At 38.0% G+C, this 18,972-nt stretch overlaps 1 protein-coding gene across 2 annotated transcripts in view; it reads right to left on the bottom strand.

The window, feature by feature from the left end:
• Positions 1-18,972, bottom strand: part of SULF2 (sulfatase 2) — a 62,931-nt gene that overhangs the window by 30,090 nt on the left and 13,869 nt on the right. For both annotated transcript variants that reach the window (XM_010189121.1, XM_010189120.1), the window contains exons 3-6: positions 11,759-11,910; positions 8,151-8,320; positions 3,243-3,393; positions 1,234-1,409 (exon numbers count right to left, since the gene is read on the bottom strand). In XM_010189121.1, coding sequence (XP_010187423.1) covers positions 1,234-1,409; positions 3,243-3,393; positions 8,151-8,320; positions 11,759-11,910 — 649 coding nt within the window. The remainder of the gene's footprint in view (positions 1-1,233; positions 1,410-3,242; positions 3,394-8,150; positions 8,321-11,758; positions 11,911-18,972) is intronic.

Raw genomic sequence — 18,972 nt, 5'->3', positions numbered from 1 at the left:
ATGATGATTGAAGTTCTAACATTTAAAGAAAATCAGGCTGAAAGGGAGGATCCATTTATTGTCTGATATATTCCCCCTCCAAGGTGACAGGCTCTGTTCTGTTAGACTGTGCCAGGCTGACTCCTCTGAGCAACACCAATATCTTTTCATCTTCAGAAGCCACTGAAAAATAAAATTCAGTGGGAAGCCTTCACATCTTTTACGTATGTCGATCGTAAAGATCCTTGAACTACATCAGACATGAGGTGGCTGGTCTCTAGCACCGCATGTTGCAGAAAAACTAGCTCAGTCCACCTGGGCCATATTAGCATTGCCTTTCCAGTAAAACCAAACACTGCAGTCAAAGGAAAAGAGAGCATGTTCTTAAAAGGCTAATTCAGCTCATTTGGAATTCTGTGCTGCTGCAGTCAAACTTCTTCTAGTGCTGAGGTAATATATTTAATTCCACCTGTGGAATCCCTTCCCTGCTCTTCAGAGAAGTGATATTGTTTATTTCACATGCATAACTGCTGTAAATAAATTAGACACACAGTATCTACAGAATTTAACATTTTTGTGCCTAATAACGGAAATCAGTGAAGTTAACCAGTAAATGGAATAAGATTTTTTATAAGTATTTGCTACCATATTACACACTAGATCTGTTCCTCTGTGGTAAAGAAAAAAAATGGTGCGTGGAAGACTTTGTTTGTGTTAATTATGCTAAAACATGCACACTGATATAAATAAAAGGCAGCAAATTATGGCACTCTGTCCAAAATCACTACTTAAGCGCAAATATTTGCTATTGAAATAATTGCTTAGAAAGTGTATTTACGTAATTTCTTAAGCCATATTCTGCATGCTTGCGTGCATCCGACAAACGGCCACAGTTAAGTGTATTATCTGCATCCCTCAAAAGGAGGCAAACAAGCATTTCCTAGATCAGACATATTTCAAAGTGGCTTTTTCAACTCCCTCCACAAAAGTGTAGTGGTTTGTGTTGCGCACCTATGCAAGTGAAAAAGGCAATGGCATAAAACCTTGCCTATGCTATATCAGCACACGCTGTCAGTTCTGCTATCTGAGTAGATGTATTTTTCTTCTAAAAATGATTAGGAAGTCAGTCAGGATGGACAGAACTTTGTGCCTCTATGCCAGGTCAATATGAATAAAGATGTGAACATAATGGATTTCTCTGGTCACTACAGACACATACACACACACACACACATGCAATAACCAGGAACTTACAAGGATCCAGCCTCCACATTTGGACCTCGGACATAGAAAGGAACTCTGGTATCAAACTCATATGGCATGGACTTGCCTTTCACCAGCCCAAATTGCCCAATATGATAACCATGGTCTGCTGTGTATATAATATATGTATTGTCCAGTTCACCTGTTTCAACCAACATATTGTAAATCTGAAAAAAAGCAAATGAAAAGATGAAATTCATTCCACTTAGTACCATATGCAGAATATTTGATATAATTTTCTGCCTATGTATAATATACAAACACATAACAACAATTCAGTATGGCACTGAGTTATCACAATGAACCATTCTGAATAATCCATAATCACGTAATAATTTTACTAACAATATTGTGGCTATTACAAGGCAAAATTCTGTTTTCTGTTTTAAAGTAAACAAATTAGCATGCCATATTTTCAAAAGTATTTGGGATCAGTATTTTGCATGAGATCTGTCAAGATAGCACTGAATACATACAGTAACAGAGATAAAAGTTTTAAGGTGATAAGCATGTTTGAAGTTTTCTCTCTACCTTTATCTTTTTCCTGCAGCAAACATTTTTAATAAAATGACAACATTTTGAATCTCACACTTGTTTAAACAATACTCAATGATCTTGCCTTCAGACAAATGAGTCCCCATTATGCAGAATATTTGCAAAACCTCTTCCAGATAAATATCACTCAGTCGTACTCTCTCACTAGCTGGAGAACTAACATGGAGAATTAAGAGCTTTAACGTTGTTTATGGTTTCACCTGGATTTATGTGAGAAATTTTATGTGAAATGTACCAACGCGAGCACCAAAGATCAATTTTTATGTGACATTTTCACTTGCAAAGGTACAAAGGTGGTGATCATTTTGATCCAGAACTCACACTGATCCAGAACACATGAGCACACAAGAAAACAAAGTCTGTTGATGATACTGTTGTTTTGGTTTGGAGGTTTTTTTGTTCAGGTTTGTATTGTTTTAATTTTGAAAGACTATTAGATGTCGTATCATACTTCAGTAGAAAAGATGAGACAAACTTATAATTACAACTAAAAACCAACCCAACTGATTTTGCCTGCAGTGAATCACCCTAAGTAAAACCATTTCACTAAACAGAAAATCAAAATAGCGCAGTACCATAGCCAATCTCCCCTAATGCTGGTATCTGATCCATCTAAACAGGTTCATTAATATGAAGCAGAGATCATAGTCCCCTGAATCAGTAATTATAATACGTTACTAACAAGCTGATGCAATGTCATTCAGATAATCTCATCTCTGCCTTACAGGACTCCTCTTATTTTATGTTCTACCTTTTTTGAATAAGAATGCCAAGAGATAAGCAGTAAATTGCAACACTTTAAAATCTGCCTTCTTACAAATGGAAACACCATTCTTTTTCAGACTAGTTTTTAGCTAATTGAGACGTTTCTGTTCAAGACACACAGCTTGCAATACGAGATTTAATTGTTACATAATGTAGACTTCATTTTAAAAAATTACCTATACATTTATTTACTTCTAACATTTAACATTCTGGGCCCAGTTTACCTTGGGATCATTCCAATTAGGACTCCTGGAGCATCACTTTTTTTGGTGTTCTCTCAGAAACTCACAGTTACAGGATCAAAATAGGCTCACAGTTAGGCAATTATTTCCAACAGGTTGTAGGATGACTCTTCACTATTGGAAGACACCTTATTAGAATTTATAATATACTTTTTTTGAGGTGATCCCTGCCTCTTCCCATGAATCAATAGCGGTGCTGTGGCAACAATTCAGCTCACTTACACCCCCCAACTCATGGTACTCATCTCCAGGAGATGAGGACCTTACACATTGAACAGAGAGACAAAATCCTCAGAGGTGAAAGGATTACACACCATTAAAAATCTGACACAGTCCTCCTCTTTCTTCCTCCCTTATCTTCATATACAGCACAGCTTCGAGTTTAACTTAAGAAACAAGCACCTGTTTATATATAAAAAAAGTGACTACTAATCTTACCATTTCCATAGAGTCGTCCACAGACATGAGTGTTTGAAGGCGCTTTCTCTGTAGCATGTTTGTGAACTCCATGTGTATAGGTTTCATGGGACCTGTATACCTCATTATCCAGTGCTTGTCTGGGTTTGGAGCGTAGTTATAACTAGGAGTGCTAACAAACAGAGAGAAAACCAGAACGTTCTAGCAGTGTAGAAAAAAGCCATAGTAATGTACACCAATAATTTCTATTTGATCAACACTATAGGACTAACTCACTGAGGTGCACAAGAAAATATTAGATTTACTTTACTTCTACGTGCATGTTCTATACAAAAGATGTGAGAATAAAAAAAACTCTGTTGGGAATAAAATCTTTTAAGAGAGTAAATACACACTGGTTTTGCAGTGTCTTCAGACTAACTTGGATACCTTTCAAGGCCAAGAGACTGGCCTTCAGAAGTCTTACTCTGACGAAGCATGAGTTCCTACTCATGTATTGCTTTGCCTTACCCACTTTAACACTAAATACTGTAACTTGTGCAAGCTGTTTAACAATACCTATAGAACTTGCTGAAAAGGTTCTACCATGTCCTTTGACAGCTCTTCTGAATTCATCAAGGCTGGCTACTCAAACACTTTCACACTCATGTACCCAGAGGAGCACAGCACCCTACTGGTGGTATCAAACTGCATGTGAGCTCATAGCAAGCAGAAGTGGACACACAGCCAGGTTTTAAAGACCTGCCAAGAAAAGCAGGGGTGGGGGGAAACAGGACTGTATTTTTCCAGCCACCAGCTCCTTTGTGATCATCAGAAAATTTAATTAAAGTCCCTGCAAAATCCTAAGAGCTGGATTCAATGTGGTTCTGGAAACTCACAGCCCCTCCAAGCTCTCATGATCTTCTGACATCACCAATATCACTGATTGTCCATAACTTCATGTTGTTGTTCCACTTTCAGAGACTGCTTTTCTGTGCATAATTATATTGCTCTAGTTTAGCTAGATCTAAATAAAAGATTTATTTTGGTATATCATTACCATAGTGTTGACATTCCGCATCACAAACTCACTAGAAAGCTACGTTATAGCTTACATTTGCAAAAAATATTATTTTTACCTACTATATCTCTTCCTCAAAAAAAATGTTATTACTTAAGAACCACCTTTGTCAAGTTCTTCATATCTTGACTCAAACACATCACCTGCAGAGTCTAAAATATTGAAAATTACTTTTCCTAAGTGATTTGTTGAGGCTTCCTTTTTTCATTTGAAGCAATAAACCCAGTCTGTACAAATGGGCAAGTCAAGAGGGTGACACAGTAACAAGAAAAAACAGCAGACATTCAGTTATTTTCTTCTTCCCAATGCAAAATTCCATGACAAATTCAGCTCTTATTTGGCAATTATCTGCTGTTGTTTTTGTGTATGCAACAGAGCAGCAGGGTAAGTTATTAAGATAAATGATAGTAAAATAAGTTGAAACTTCTCAAAATCTTGTGTATCTAGTGTATTTTCGAATATGGCAGGTAGTTTTAAGAGTTTTAATACAAATATTAAATTAATAATCCGACTGAAATAGTTTATGCCAAAAGCCTCTGTTCCATGCCACCTGTTAACGTCTGCAGGCGGCAAAGAGAAACTTCTTCATATAGGGAGGAAAGGGCTGGTGTTTACTCTCTCTGTATTGTTAATAGCTTCTTGAATTTCAGAGTGTTACTGTGGCTCAAATAATGGCATTGCTCCTTTGAAAATGCTGACAGTTATGGAAACTGTTGCTATGTGATGCCCAGAATGAATCAGAAATGCTTGGCAAACTCCTTTTCAGCTTACTTTGTGATTTCCTGGCTGATTTGAAACCTCCCGCTGTTTAATCCAACCAAAGCCCATGATTTTCTTTGATTACTACAAATGTAACCCTCTTACACTTAACAGATTTGTCTGTCTTATGGGAAAAATACACAAATATAACATGCCTAGAAGATGGTTAAGATAACCTCTTCAAATGTACTCAGAAGGTAAGTCCTAGTCTGATTGCATTTGACCTTGGAGAAGACGGGTGGCAAAATGTACCCTCTACAGAAATAATGTTTCTGATCACTGTAAAACTGCCCAGCTGTTGCATTCTCTGCAGCTCTCAGTATAGGTAGCAAAAAAAAGAAAACCTGCCATGTAGCCTAGGGATTTGCTATGTGAATTCTCGTTGATGTGAATAATTTTCAAACAAGAGAAGACTGCAGATGCACACGAAAAGAAGCTCTACAGAAGGAGATTGATAGACTGCAGTGTAGGGTGGAACAGTCATACCAGATAGTACATATAAGAATGGAAACAAGGGAACAACAGCATAAATTAGCAATGGAAGTACATACCAGAGTTCCCAAGCAATGTACTCTGCCAGTCTATGCTAAAATCCATACCACTAACATTTAGCTATTAGCAGCAATGCTACACAACGCAACATGTATGCCAACCAGTGTAAGTTTTACTGTCACACCTTACTTTGTGGATATAGCTTAAGAATCTGCTTGCAGACTCAGCCAGCGCTGCCACAAGACAAGGCAGAGACATGCCACATGGTGTACTGCCTTCTGGGACTTGGTAAAGAGTCAGGGTATTGGTTACTGCTCCGGGGCAATTTATACCAAGTGTTCTACCTGTGTTGTGGTCCTTCCCTACAATATCCATGCAACAACAAAACACCGAGCACTGCCTACACCCCTTCATCATTGACAGATCCATCTGTCACTGAGGGATTCCCTGGAATGATGGGAGAAAATGGAAAGTAGAGAACTACACTATACAATACTAGAGTACATCCAGTGAGGGAATAATGTATGTTAATGCATGTTGATAATGCACGTTGGAGACTGAGGGGTGACCTCATTAACGTTTATAAACACATAAAGGGCGAGTGTCAGGAGGAAGGAGCCAGGCTCTTCTCTGTGATGACCAATGACAGGACAAGGGGCAATGGGTGCAAGCTGGAGCACAGGAGGTTCAGTCTGAATATGAGGAAGAACTTTTTTACTGTAAGGGTGACAGAGCACTGGACCAGGCTGCCCAGAGAGGTTGTGGAGTCTCCTTCTCTGGAGACATTCAAAACCCGCCTGGAGATGTTCCTCTGCAACCCAGTTTAGGTGATCCTGCTCTGGCAGGGGGGTTGGACTGGATGATCTTTCGAGGTCCCTTCCAACTCCTGAGATTCTGTGATTCTGATTCTGCATTTTTACATTTAATCTTAAACCCAGGCCAATGAATATCCTTACAGATTATTATTATTAAGTGCCGGCAAAATTGTTTAGAATATAACTGGTAGTTTCTTTACACAAGATGTACATAAAATCCTGTTTTGTGTTCGTATCCAAAAGAAAAACACAGCTCCTTAACCTACTAAGATAATTTGGTTGTTCGTTGTTTTTTTTTAAATTGTTTCTACAAAGTGACACTTCCTGTATAATTGTTACCATTGTAAGAAAAGTCACTTATAATTAAAATTAGTTTTGTGTAACTCATTTATAATCAGGAAGATAAATCCAGTTTGTGCAAAAAAATAAAATTTAAACTATGAGCAAAAGAAAAATAGATGCAGTTTATATTTTTCATTGCTGGCCTTCCTCAAATCCTTATACTCTTTTTCATTCAACTGGAATGATTAAATTGCTACAGAATGTTGCTTGATAAATGATTATCATCTCTGACATACAAATACCTTCCAAGGAAATTTCTATTAAGACTGAGGTCAATACTGGCTATAAGCTAGGAGAAACTGCTCATTTGGTATTTCTGTAATTTTCATTTCAAAGAAAAAAAATGAGCATAAAATGGCAAAAAACCACAAAGTACTGCATTGCTGTAGATCTAGGACACAGATTTCTCTTTGGTAGCACGGCACAAAACAATGCAATATCTAATTCTAAGTTACGCAATACCTAAACAATAGAACAAAGAAAGCTTTTTCCTCTCAGACTCTATTTTAAATAAAGTGAAAAAGCTCAAATGGATCTCAGGACTAGTTCTAGCAGCTTCAGCTACCAACTGATAATTATTTCCATCAGTTCCCAGTTCCTTCACAAATTCAAAATAAAACAGAATTCCCCTTAAAAAAAAGGGCATGTTGGAAGATAGTTACAAATGTTGAACATCACTGAAGGCATGAAGTCAGTAATTAGAAAAACATTGGAACGTTTTCAATATTTCAACATTTTCAAAAGGTGATTTGGTAGAACAATTCATTTTATTACCATGCGAGAAGATGCCTGTAATGGACAATTACAGAGCTGTACCCATAAAATGTCTCTGTGCTATAAACAAGAATCAATTCATCACAGTGTTTCACTGGAGCTTATGAACATACTAACTCAGTAACTGGGTGATACTGCTTTTGGGATCAGATCAAGACATTGTACTGGGTCATGTACAGACATACCAGCTCATTTTAAAATACCTTGTCTAATTTGGTGCTGCAGGCATGTAGTTCCCTTCTTTCCATATATGAAAGAGGAATAAGTATTGCATACTATGTGATTTTTGGTAATACCCATAAAATAATAGTTTATGCATAAGGACAGGGAGGTAAGAGTTTCTTCCCCTGAAGAGATTATAGGCCAAGAACCAGTCCTTGATCCCCCTGCTCAAACTAAAACAGTACTTTACTTCCCAAATAGGTCATAACAATGTCCAATGAATTTAACATGACTCTTTCCATTCATCTCCATGAGCTACAATTCCGAGTTCTAGATGCAGCAGCCATTCCTAAGACACTTGTACTAGTCTGAAGAGGTGAAAAAAATGAAAAGCTCGAAATTCTTCTTATGTATTTGTGACAAACTTATGCTAAGAGTATTATAATACAAACACTGTTTCCCCAGAGGTATCTAGGACTTCTATACTCCTGAACCTGGAAATGAAAGGGATTTATTTTTCCTTACATGTGTTGTGAGGCATTAGGAAAGAGATGGGAGTACTGAGGGGCTGAATCTTCAGGGCCGTGAGGAGCAGCATGGCTTATGACCATCAGTACAGGCCTGTGAGGATACATCTTCTTTGAGATTCTGAAGAAGGTAATACTGTCATTGGTAATCAGATCAGTTAGATAATCCTGCAAGTAGAAGTAAAAGTATAATGAGATACTTGAAAAATAATTTCAAGTTGGGGGGTGAGATGGGAAGGGGAGGTCCGAGGGTATCATAGGAAACAGGAAAAAAGAAGCCACTTCACTCAGAATGGGAGGAGGAGGGAACAAGTTACAGATCTTAAAACTTCAAAAACTAAAACCGAATCATTCTTTCTTCACTGCCTAGAAATATAAAAAGCAACAGTTTCCTCTCAGAAATGAATGGCATTAAGGAAGATCAAATAGGTCTATTTCTTCCAAGAGTGTGTAATTACATTGTGAAGATCACTATACTAAACACAATGACCAGGTTTTAATAAAAAAATATAAATTTGCAGATCTATTTCTTTGTGTTTTGGTGTCAGTATCTTCAAGGTATAGTCCAACCTTACACTGCAAAAGTGCTTTGAAAATCCAAATGGCTTGACGTTCATTTTTCTCAACTTCCCTCTGAACCAGGAGTCACTGAAGCTAGAAGATGCTAGGCTAATTGGATCAAAAATATCATTTAATATGACAGTCAGTGACAATCTGATAGAGACACAGCTCTACCAAATAAATCGCCGAGAATTTAGAAAACTTCCTTTGGCAGATATGAACCATCTTTCTGTTTTATAAGAAGTATCATTATCGTTGTTGCGATATCTGCTGGAGCTACACGGAATGAAGGCAGTTTTTAATGACATGTTCTCTCTTAGGCTAGATCACAGGAAATGCTGCAAATATAAATACTCCTCAAACATGAGTAGGATATGAAACTAAAACCTTTAAAGAACAAAGTAATAAGTGTCACATCACAGCTGAATGTAAAATCAGACTTAACATTTGCCTCTGGTCAAGCAAACAAGTAGAAGCTGTGATACATACTGGATTTCATCTCTTTTTAAGTACAGCTTTTTGTCCATGGTTCAGACACTTGCTCCTTATCACTGTCAATGTCCTTGATCTGAGAAGTGAACTTAACATCAACGGAAGTCTTTTTCATTGACTGTATTTACTTTCTCCAGGTTACTTTCTGTGCATTCCAGAACAAGGCTGGCAAAGTCTCAATTTATAATTTACACATTGTTTCCAACGTGAGGCATGCCTGTTATGAAGCTGCTATGATTATGACTGTTACTGATATGATAATTTCACTCATGAAAACAGGTGTAAATAGGCATATTTCCATCAAAGTTACCTGAAGGACCTCCATTCGTAAGCATATGCAGGAGAAGGGAGACTGTACAATAAGCCAGACCAAAGCAAAATTGACTTCTGAACATACTTCCAATACCTGAGACCATACTTGTAGCTGAGAGATAATACCGGAGTGCTCCCCAAAACACACTGACATTTATTTAAAATGCACCTATTCTTTAAGCTGGTTGGTCACTTTCTCACATGTGTACTGCATCTTTGATGTAGCCATTACAAAAGCACAGTTTTCAAACTCCATTTTGAAGATGAAGGTTTTCATCTGTTCAAAGTGAAAATCATTCAAATTCAATGCTGCAAAGCCAGTGTTTGCCAGGCAAGACCAAATAAAAATACTTCCCTCAACTGAATTCTTCTTTTTTAAAGTTCCAGAAAGTAGAGGTTGTTGCAGACTGTGCGAACGCATACAAAACTAAAAATCCATCTAAAAAAGTTGACAGAAAATGAAAAAGAAAAATCAAAGTAGAATAGATTCTGCTAGAAAACCCGAAAGAATTTGTGAAAATTTGATTTTCAGAGGATAAGTGCTTAGCATTCGCTTTGGAGGGCAGAATCAGTAATGTTTCTTTCTAGTATTCCACTGGCACAGAATTAACATTAACTGTATCAAGTGGACAGGGCTAAAAAATAATCTGATTATATTGTTCGTTGCTGGAAAATGAAGTTTCCATTAACAAAAACGCAAAGAAAGAAAGAAAAGCAGTCTTGTATTTCAGCTTCTGTTTGTTCATCTGAACTCCAGTGCTAACATCAACAAGTGCTGTTGCTCTGCACACTATCATCTGTTTATTACCATAGCTGTGTATTATGCAAGAACATGAAGATTATAAAAACATTTATACTTTCATCAGACTTTTTTTCTTAATTTATTACCAAACTCCGTAAGAAAAACTAAACCAAATGAAAACCTAAATATTTTCAAGTACAGAAAACAGAGCTGAGGATACTGGAACATAAAGTTCCCTGTTGGCTGCTTGGTAGCATGGGGAACAGTGCACTGTGAAATCACTTGCCTGACACTGTACCATGTAGGATATATTTCTATCATAACATTTTTAGTGTATGGCTGTAAAGATTAACTCTCTCATTCTCCATAGATCAGAAGGGAAATAAAAGTCAAATAATTCTGTACACCAGTTGCCCCTTGCCCTTAGCAGCTGGTGATAGAAAAGGAAACCCTAGAAACCTGTTAAGTTTTATCTTTCAACACAAAGTACATTCAATTAAAAACTGCAAACAGGGGAGGGGAAGGGGGAAATCACACAGACATCAACCCTTTAAAGGAAGAACTGACTGTGAACACATTGCTAATGAAAGACAAATATGGAGGCAGGATTTGTGCTCAGTAAGAGAAAACAAACCGAATCCCTGTTGGGCAAATACAACTTACAAATTAGCGTCACTCCAGAGTGAGTCAACTTTGAAAGTTATATGCTACTTAAACTACAGCACTTTATGGATGAATTTATCAGCATACTTCAGAGACAATTGAGGGCATTTTAGGAATTTGCAAAAGCTGGTTCCTTTGGAAAGGTAACACTCTTGTCAGAAATAAACCTAGTCCTGACTGCAAACAGGTAACTCTGAGCTGTAACACGTGCTACATGCACATTTTAGTAAGTTTGGCCAGGGTATAACATCCTTGCAAGGATATTAGGAAACATGCACCTGCAACAATGTACAAAGATAAAGATTTAATAAATTACACACTCATTCAGAATTATCATAAGATATACCAAGATATTATGAATTTTCCACCGTATTATGGCTGCAAAACAAGTTCCTGAAACTAACATGAAAAGATGGGTCTAGCTGGAGGGAACTGGATTCTTATCTCATTTACGCTTGTGTAACTCCACTGCAGTCAGTTCTATACCAGAGGAAGAGATGATGATCAGAGTCAGCACACAGTAATTAAAATACACAGCACAGAAACGGTTATCATGCAGCATTTAAATTCATTTACACATCTTCAGCTCATAATACAGTCTCAGGATGTTCTGTTTGTTTCCTTTGCTGCTAACCATATTTTCAGTAACATGACCCTCCCAAAATGGGAGATAACAAAAAGCCCAAACACAAGGCCTGCTGGGTTGTAGCTAATGTTACATGTAGCAATATTCAAGTACCAGAAGAATTCTTTCCTTAAAGTGAAATCACAAAGTGCAGCTTTCTCGCAGCCACATCCCAGTGTTAAAGAAATAGAAATAAATCAAAAGAACCTACCCTGGAGTAGTCAAATCCATGTTTCTCCTTCACTCCATTTCTACAGAGTGTGTAGTTGTAAAATCGAGAGTTTTTAAGCAATCCAACCCATTCTTTCCAACCAGGAGGCACATAGGAACCATTATATTCATTAAGGTACTTTCCAAAGAAAGCTAGGGGTAGAGAAAGCAGAAGCATAGTAAGAAGGTGTAACAGAAACACTTCAAAGACACCATATTTAACCATATTGTTTCCTTTCTGTCTCTTCTGAGGAGCTTTATTTTCTTAATTCAGATAATTTAAGATAAGAGGTAAGTTCTGAGTTATAGGTTTGCCTGCGTTTCTGTATTTCAGAGCTCCATAATGCAGATCTTTTGATTTACAACCTGACTACATACGAGAGAAACTGGACCACAATTACCATTCTATTTTCTTTAGTGCCTGATTCAGAGTCAGGCGAACAAAACAGAGAATGCTTAAAATAGTGCCAGTTGCCACATTATCTCATCCTACGCTGAGTCACCCAATTCAGCTACATTTTTCATTTTGGTTACACCCACTTAAGCCACCTCCACCTAAGGAACTGGCAGAAGCAGTAAAGTCACTAACAGGAGGCTGGCTTGGGAGAAATGATGTCAAATGAAGACCATAAATATGATGAGATTTTAAACTTGCTGCACAGAAATGAAGCAACAGCCTGTCTGGCAGAACACGTGCAGAATGAGCAGAAGGACTCTTACAGAACATGGGGCAGGCATTGGGGCCATTCTCCCACAAGAGTCATGCTTTCTAAGTCCCAAGTGTACAGACACAAATTCTTTTCCATAAAATGGTTAAGGAAAACGAAAAACATTAGATTCCTCTGAGAAGAACACAATTTCTCTAAAGTACATGATGTACCCAATGATGCTTTCATGCTATTCCAGCAATTAATTAAATAATTTAAAGGAACATATTTTTCAGTATGAGTTTATATATTATATCATGACTAAGTAATGACAGGATAAACGATACTGGAAGACTCCATTCATCTAGCTAGTTTTGTTAAAGCTTGAAGTTAAATTCCGCTCTTGGATCTGCAGGACTGTACCACGACTCAGCATCTGACCTCTTGTGATCAGAGCTCAGATCTCAATTTATGAATGGTCAGGCAATACACATTAGCATACCACAGTGCCTAGCACGAACATCTTTACACTTGTTCCACTCTTCATTACAAACATTTTTAATCCAGAAGCACACAGGGTCTGCAGCATCTCACACTGGCCATCTATCAGTGACTATCTATACTTTAATATACTATATATATCTATAATGTACTTCTATACAACAGAATATCTAAGATTCTGTTCCTAGACTTAGATTAAACCTCACCTCATAATCCAGGGGATTTAAGCACACAACTCACAGTTCTCAAGTTCTTAAAGAATCTTTTTAAAGCTTAGCAACATAATAATATAGTGGAATGGAATTAAAGAAATTTACAGGAAGTAAGGATGTTGCACACTGAATGTCCGTAAGATCCCATTCTAAGTGCTTAGGTAGAATGCAAAAACGTATTTCGAATCATCCTCCTGAACAAATTTCAAGGTATTCAATTAATGTGTAAGGTGAGCCAAGAGAAACTGAATGAGATCTTTTAAAGTGTTTGAAAGGCATGAAAGTGCTGACAAAATTAAGATCTACATCACAGAAGATGAAGAGGGCACATCTATTGGGACCCAATTAGTAAATTTCTTAAAATTACATTGTGCTTTCAAAATATTTTGCAAAAGCAGGTAAGGTGTTACACTGTTTTACAGATGAGCCACTTACCAAAGGGTTAAGTGACTGATAAGCATGCTGCAGAAGACAATTTGTTTCACTGTCCTAAACTGCCTGATAACATCTTCTTTAACCAAGCAAAGTGAACTAGTAGCAATGAACAATCTATACTGTAGGTGAAAACTAACCCATTACTCAAGGACTGTATCTATACAGTATACGTAATTTTTCAAATTATTTCGCTTTATTATTTATTTTACCTTTCTTTTTTTTAAACAACTTGTCGCTTCTAAAGAATGAAAGGCAACTCACAGTGGTTATGAGTAATTAAACAATACAGATGCCTGTTTTTTTTTTTTCGTCTCTGGTACCAAGGAACCTAGAATTGAAACCCTGGCCACTGCCTACAGTAGCAGGTATGCATGAGGCAGTCTGAAGCCTTTTGTCCCTCATTCAACATATTACATCCAAACAGATGTATTTGGGATTTCTGCTCACGGGAACCAATCCATTCCTAGAACCTTTGGCTGAGCCAGCTAAAGAACTCAGGAAAGAGGCATTCTGTAAAGAATTACCGTGTTGTTATTCTGCAGAGGTATTAAAGGAAAGCCTGGCGGAAGTTCCTTCCAGCACCTTTTGCATACCCCGTATTGTACGTTCAGGATGTCTTTATAATCTTTCATGGATGTCAAAGGGCTTTAAATAATTTTCTCTGTTGTTTCCAATCTTCCATTTCACATCTTTTTCTTTCCTCCCTCCTTCTCAGCCATTTAAAGGCTTGTTATTCCAAAACTTTTAAATGTCATTCCTCTGCAGTACAGAATACTGGATTTACAATAAATTGCCCTTGATGCTGCTGAAAGACTTTGATTTTGGATTGTAAAGATTGTTTTTAACACTATTTTTCCTCTCATCAGATCAGTTCACCACCAGAGAGAGCTGCTCACTACAGTACGCACGCCTTTGGTACAGCCAATTTCACACCACTCCAAGATTTCACTAATAAACATTCACAGAGGTTGCTGTTTGATACGCTCAGCCATGTTCCTGTATCCAGTCTATAAAATGATCATTAAAAACCATCCAAGTGGCTATTTTTAATAAATGTGTTAAGAATGTGATTTTCCTTTGCTTTAAATACCATACAATGTAGTTTCTCCTAAGACTATATAAAACAGGATATGCAAGAATTGAGTCCTTTGTACATTGTTACCACTTCCGCAGGGGTTCATAACCTTCTGAGGTTCTTTCTCAGAGTCTTACTCTTCGATGATAAGCATCTGGAAAAATTCTTTGGTATAGAATGGAAATTTTACAAGAGGTTTTGTTTTGTAAACTTTTCCTGTAAGGAAAAAAACTGCACACGAGAATTTTCCCTGTGCTGTCAATTAATACAAAGGTCTGCTCTGAATGTAACAAAACTGCAGATACATTAAGGCCACAGCTCATTGCTTAAAAAGCAGGCCTAGCATATTGTCAACGGTAGTCTAAAAGCACAATCAAAAGTACAGACATCAAGGCATCATTTACCATCACTGGAAATGTTCAAGGTAATTCTATCATCTATCTGTATCATCTACCAAACTCTACAAGCCTGTTGGTTTTTTCCCCCTTTTAAAAATACTAATTCTTTTCCTAATACCTACCTAAAAATAGTTAACACAATTAAAATGCATCTACAAAGGATATTCACAGAACTTTGCATTAAATTGAAAACTAAGGTAATTCAGAATGCATCAACAAAATTGTGCAGGGGATCATTCATCCCTTCTTATTCCATACAGATTGCCCAATATTGGGAGTTGGATGTAAAGGAGATTTTTCAGTTCTGTTGAAAGTCAACAGAGATTCACCAGTGTAAAACTGCCAGAAGATCAGATTTAGACACAGAATTTCAGTCTTTCATTCAGTTTCCTTGATCTGGTAGCTGTGATTCTGACCATAGTTTGTCATCATCTGTTAACTACTGCCAGAGATCAATTATCCATTCCACTAATAACCTGTTTAGCAATATGATCATAGCATCTATGCTCATTTTAAATAAAGAAAGAAGATGAAACCAAGAAAGGAATGTATGAGTACTGCTAATAACTTCCTGACAGTGATACGTTACATTCTGTTGGGAAGCAGTGAAAGATGAAGCTCTGCTATATGTATGTAAAGCTGAGTCAGGCTATGCTCTAGAAAAATCTACTCCATGGAGCAATGTTACCCTGGCTTCAGGGTAACCTAATAACCTTTTCAGCTGCAAGGGGATTATTGAGAAGACAAAGCCAGGCTCTTCATGGTGGTGCATAGTGGGAGGACAAAAAAGAACCCGCATAGATTAGAATCATAGAATCACTTAGTTTGGAAAAGACATTTGAAATCATCAAGTCCAACCACTAACCTAGTACTGCCAAGTCCAGCACTAAAACATATCCCTCAGCGCCACATCTACACATCTTTTCAATTCCTCCAGGGATGGTGACTCCACCACTTCCCTGAGCAGCCTGCTCTAATGTTTGGCAACCCTTTCAGTGAAACATTTTTTCTTTATATCCAATCTAAACCTCTTGTGGTGCAACTTGAGGCCATTTCCTCTTGTCCTATCACTTGTTACTTGGAAGAAGAGACAGACACCCACCTCGCTACAACCTCCTTTCAGGTAGTTGTAGAGAGTGATAAGGTCTCCCCTCAGTCTCCTCTTCTCCAAACTAAACAACCCCAGTTCCCTCAGCTGCTCCTCATCAGACTTGTGCTCCAGACCCTTCACCAGCTTTGTTGCCCTTCTTTGGACAGGATCCAGCACTTCAACATCTTTCTCATAGTAAGGGGCCCAAAACTGAACACAGTATTCAAGGTGCGGCCTCACCACTGATGAGTACAAGGGAACGATCACTGCCCTAGTCCTGCTGGCCACCCTCTGATACAAGCCAGGATGCTGTTGGCCTTCTTTGCCACCTGGGCACACTTGTTGAACCTCATACAATTGGCTTCAGTCCAACGATTCAGCCTGTCCAGATCCCTCTGTAAAGCCTTCCTACCCTCAAGCAGACCAACACGCCCACTCAACTTGGTGTTGCCTGCAAACTGAGAGTGCACTCGATCCCCTCGTACAGGTCACTGATAAAGATATTAAACAGAACTGGCATCAGCACTGAGCCCTGCATGACCAGCCGCCAACTGGATATAACTCCATTCACCACAACTATTCGGGTCCGGCCATCCAGCCAGTTTTTTACCCAGCGAAGAGTACACCTGTCCAAGCCATATGCAGACGGTTTCTCCAGGAGAATGCTGTGGGAATCTGTGCCAAAGGCTTTACTATAGTCTAGGCAGACAACTTCTGCAGCCTTTCTCTCCTTCACTAAGCAGGTCACTTTGTCATAGAACGAGATCAGGTTAGTCACACAGGACTTGTCTTCTATAAATGCATGCTGACTGGGCCTGTTGCCCTGTATGTGGTGCGAGATGGCACTCAAGATGATCCGCTCCATAACCTTCCCTGGCACTGAGGTCAGACTGACAGGTCTGTAGTGCTCTCGATCCTCCCTCCAGCCCTTCTTATAGTAGATAGGTGTCACATTTGCTAACCTCCAGTCAACTGGGACCTCCCCAGTTAGCCAGGACTACTGATAAATGATAGAAAGGGGCCTGGTAAGCACTTCCGTCAGCTCCCTCAGTACCCTTGGGTGACTGAAACAAGCCTGGATGTAAAAAAAAGCTTTTTACCATGAAAAGAGTCAAAGAGTGAACCAGGCTGCTCTGAAAGACTGCAATTCTAATCCTTGGTCTTTTTTAAGACTAGACTAGATAAAGCCCTCACAGCAACATGTCCTGAGGCAGGTTTGAGCAGATGGTGGAAAAGAATGCTCCTGAGATCCCTTCCAACCTGAATTAGCCTGGGATCCTATGACAGATTAGCTGACTTATGAGACCCATCTTCATTTGAATATACATGATGCCAGGATTTTAGAATTTAGGAATATATTTCTAAATATTCATGCTCTCATAATAAATCCTGAAGCTGAGAAAAATTAAAAGTCAGCTTTTTGTTACTCCTGGACAGTAAACTCAGTATAAACCACTCATCCCTCCTCCTGGAGTCTTCTCTTCGTATCTTTCATGCTACTTTGCTGAATCTACCTATTACCACCCTATTAAATTGCACTTACTACCACCTCTGTGAAGTTAAACTCACATTTTAAGCTATTAATCCTCTAAATTTAAACATGAATGTTGTGCACAAAGTACTTTAAAGATGTATTTAAAACACTTTTTCTATCATATTTCAACAGCCAACTTTCCAGGTAATAACTTGGGCTTTGAGCTGCAAGTCTTAGTTATTCACAAAGAGCTTTTACTTCTGTATCTGACACTAGTTTTCCCTCAAAGTTAAACAACTAGCTACATCTGAGCAATCCCTTAGCTTTACATTGGGGTGGGAGGGCATTTCTGATCTTATTTCTGCTGTATATCTAGCAAAGATTACTTTTAGTGCTTTTTGTCCTCTAAGAGACAATCAGAGGAAAGCAGATGAGAAAGCACTCTCAGCACGGCTAAGTATGTATGTAACAAGCAGTAAGCCCAAAGGTCAAGTCAGCTTTGCATTCACATCATGACCAAATATACTCTTAAACTGACAATGTACAATGGAATAAACCCAGTTAAATTAAAGGATTTACAGAAGAAGTATGGGGTTTCTGAGATAAAATCATGTAATTTAGTATTAGATTTTGTTCCATGGTAAAGATTTTTCAAGAGACATCAGTTCTTTTTAAGTATCAAAATAACTAACTAGATATTCCAAAAATCAGTAACTCGTAAGTGCTGAAGTCATTTGAACAAAATGGTCCCAACTGGCACCTCCAGTGACAACAGGAAATATGACACTACTGGGAAGATGAGAAGATCCAGCATTAGTATTAACACCCTAGTAACTGCAATAAATCTAATGGGTTGCATAATATACACAGTGTTTTCCTAAATGTTAGACTATTTTTAAGGAGGAAAAGAGGGGCTTAAGACCACATTTTGTTCTTAGACCCCTTTAATTCCATCAGTTTCAGGATGCTAAGGAAGACTGTGTTCTGAGTACTGTTTTGCTATTTCTTTTGTTTTTTAAGTCTACAACAGGGCTTGAAATGATGAATTCACTGAAGTTTTTAACCAGTTAGACTAAGGAGAGAAGTATACAAACACATACTTTATTTTAGTCTATTGCACATGATTGCCTAATTTTTCTCTATCCTATAGTATACTGATAGCACAAAATTTTCTTAAAGATCACATGGCTCCATCCACCATCACAGGGACACAAATAAGAGTGGTACCAAAGGCAAGGGCTTTTACACGCACAGCTCTTCTCCGTAACTGGAATCAAAATTATTGTTACAATTCATGAAATTTAATAGTTGTAAAAAACATGTTGTACACTGACAGGTAACCACTGCAGTTAGTACAGCCTACAGGCTTACTTGTAATGCCAG

Source organism: Mesitornis unicolor, unplaced genomic scaffold (assembly GCF_000695765.1).
Source record: "Mesitornis unicolor isolate BGI_N332 unplaced genomic scaffold, ASM69576v1 scaffold9977, whole genome shotgun sequence".
Classification (NCBI taxonomy): domain Eukaryota; kingdom Metazoa; phylum Chordata; class Aves; order Mesitornithiformes; family Mesitornithidae; genus Mesitornis; species Mesitornis unicolor.
Note: the sequence above shows the minus strand (reverse complement) of the source record. Positions and strands in the feature narration are given on the sequence as shown.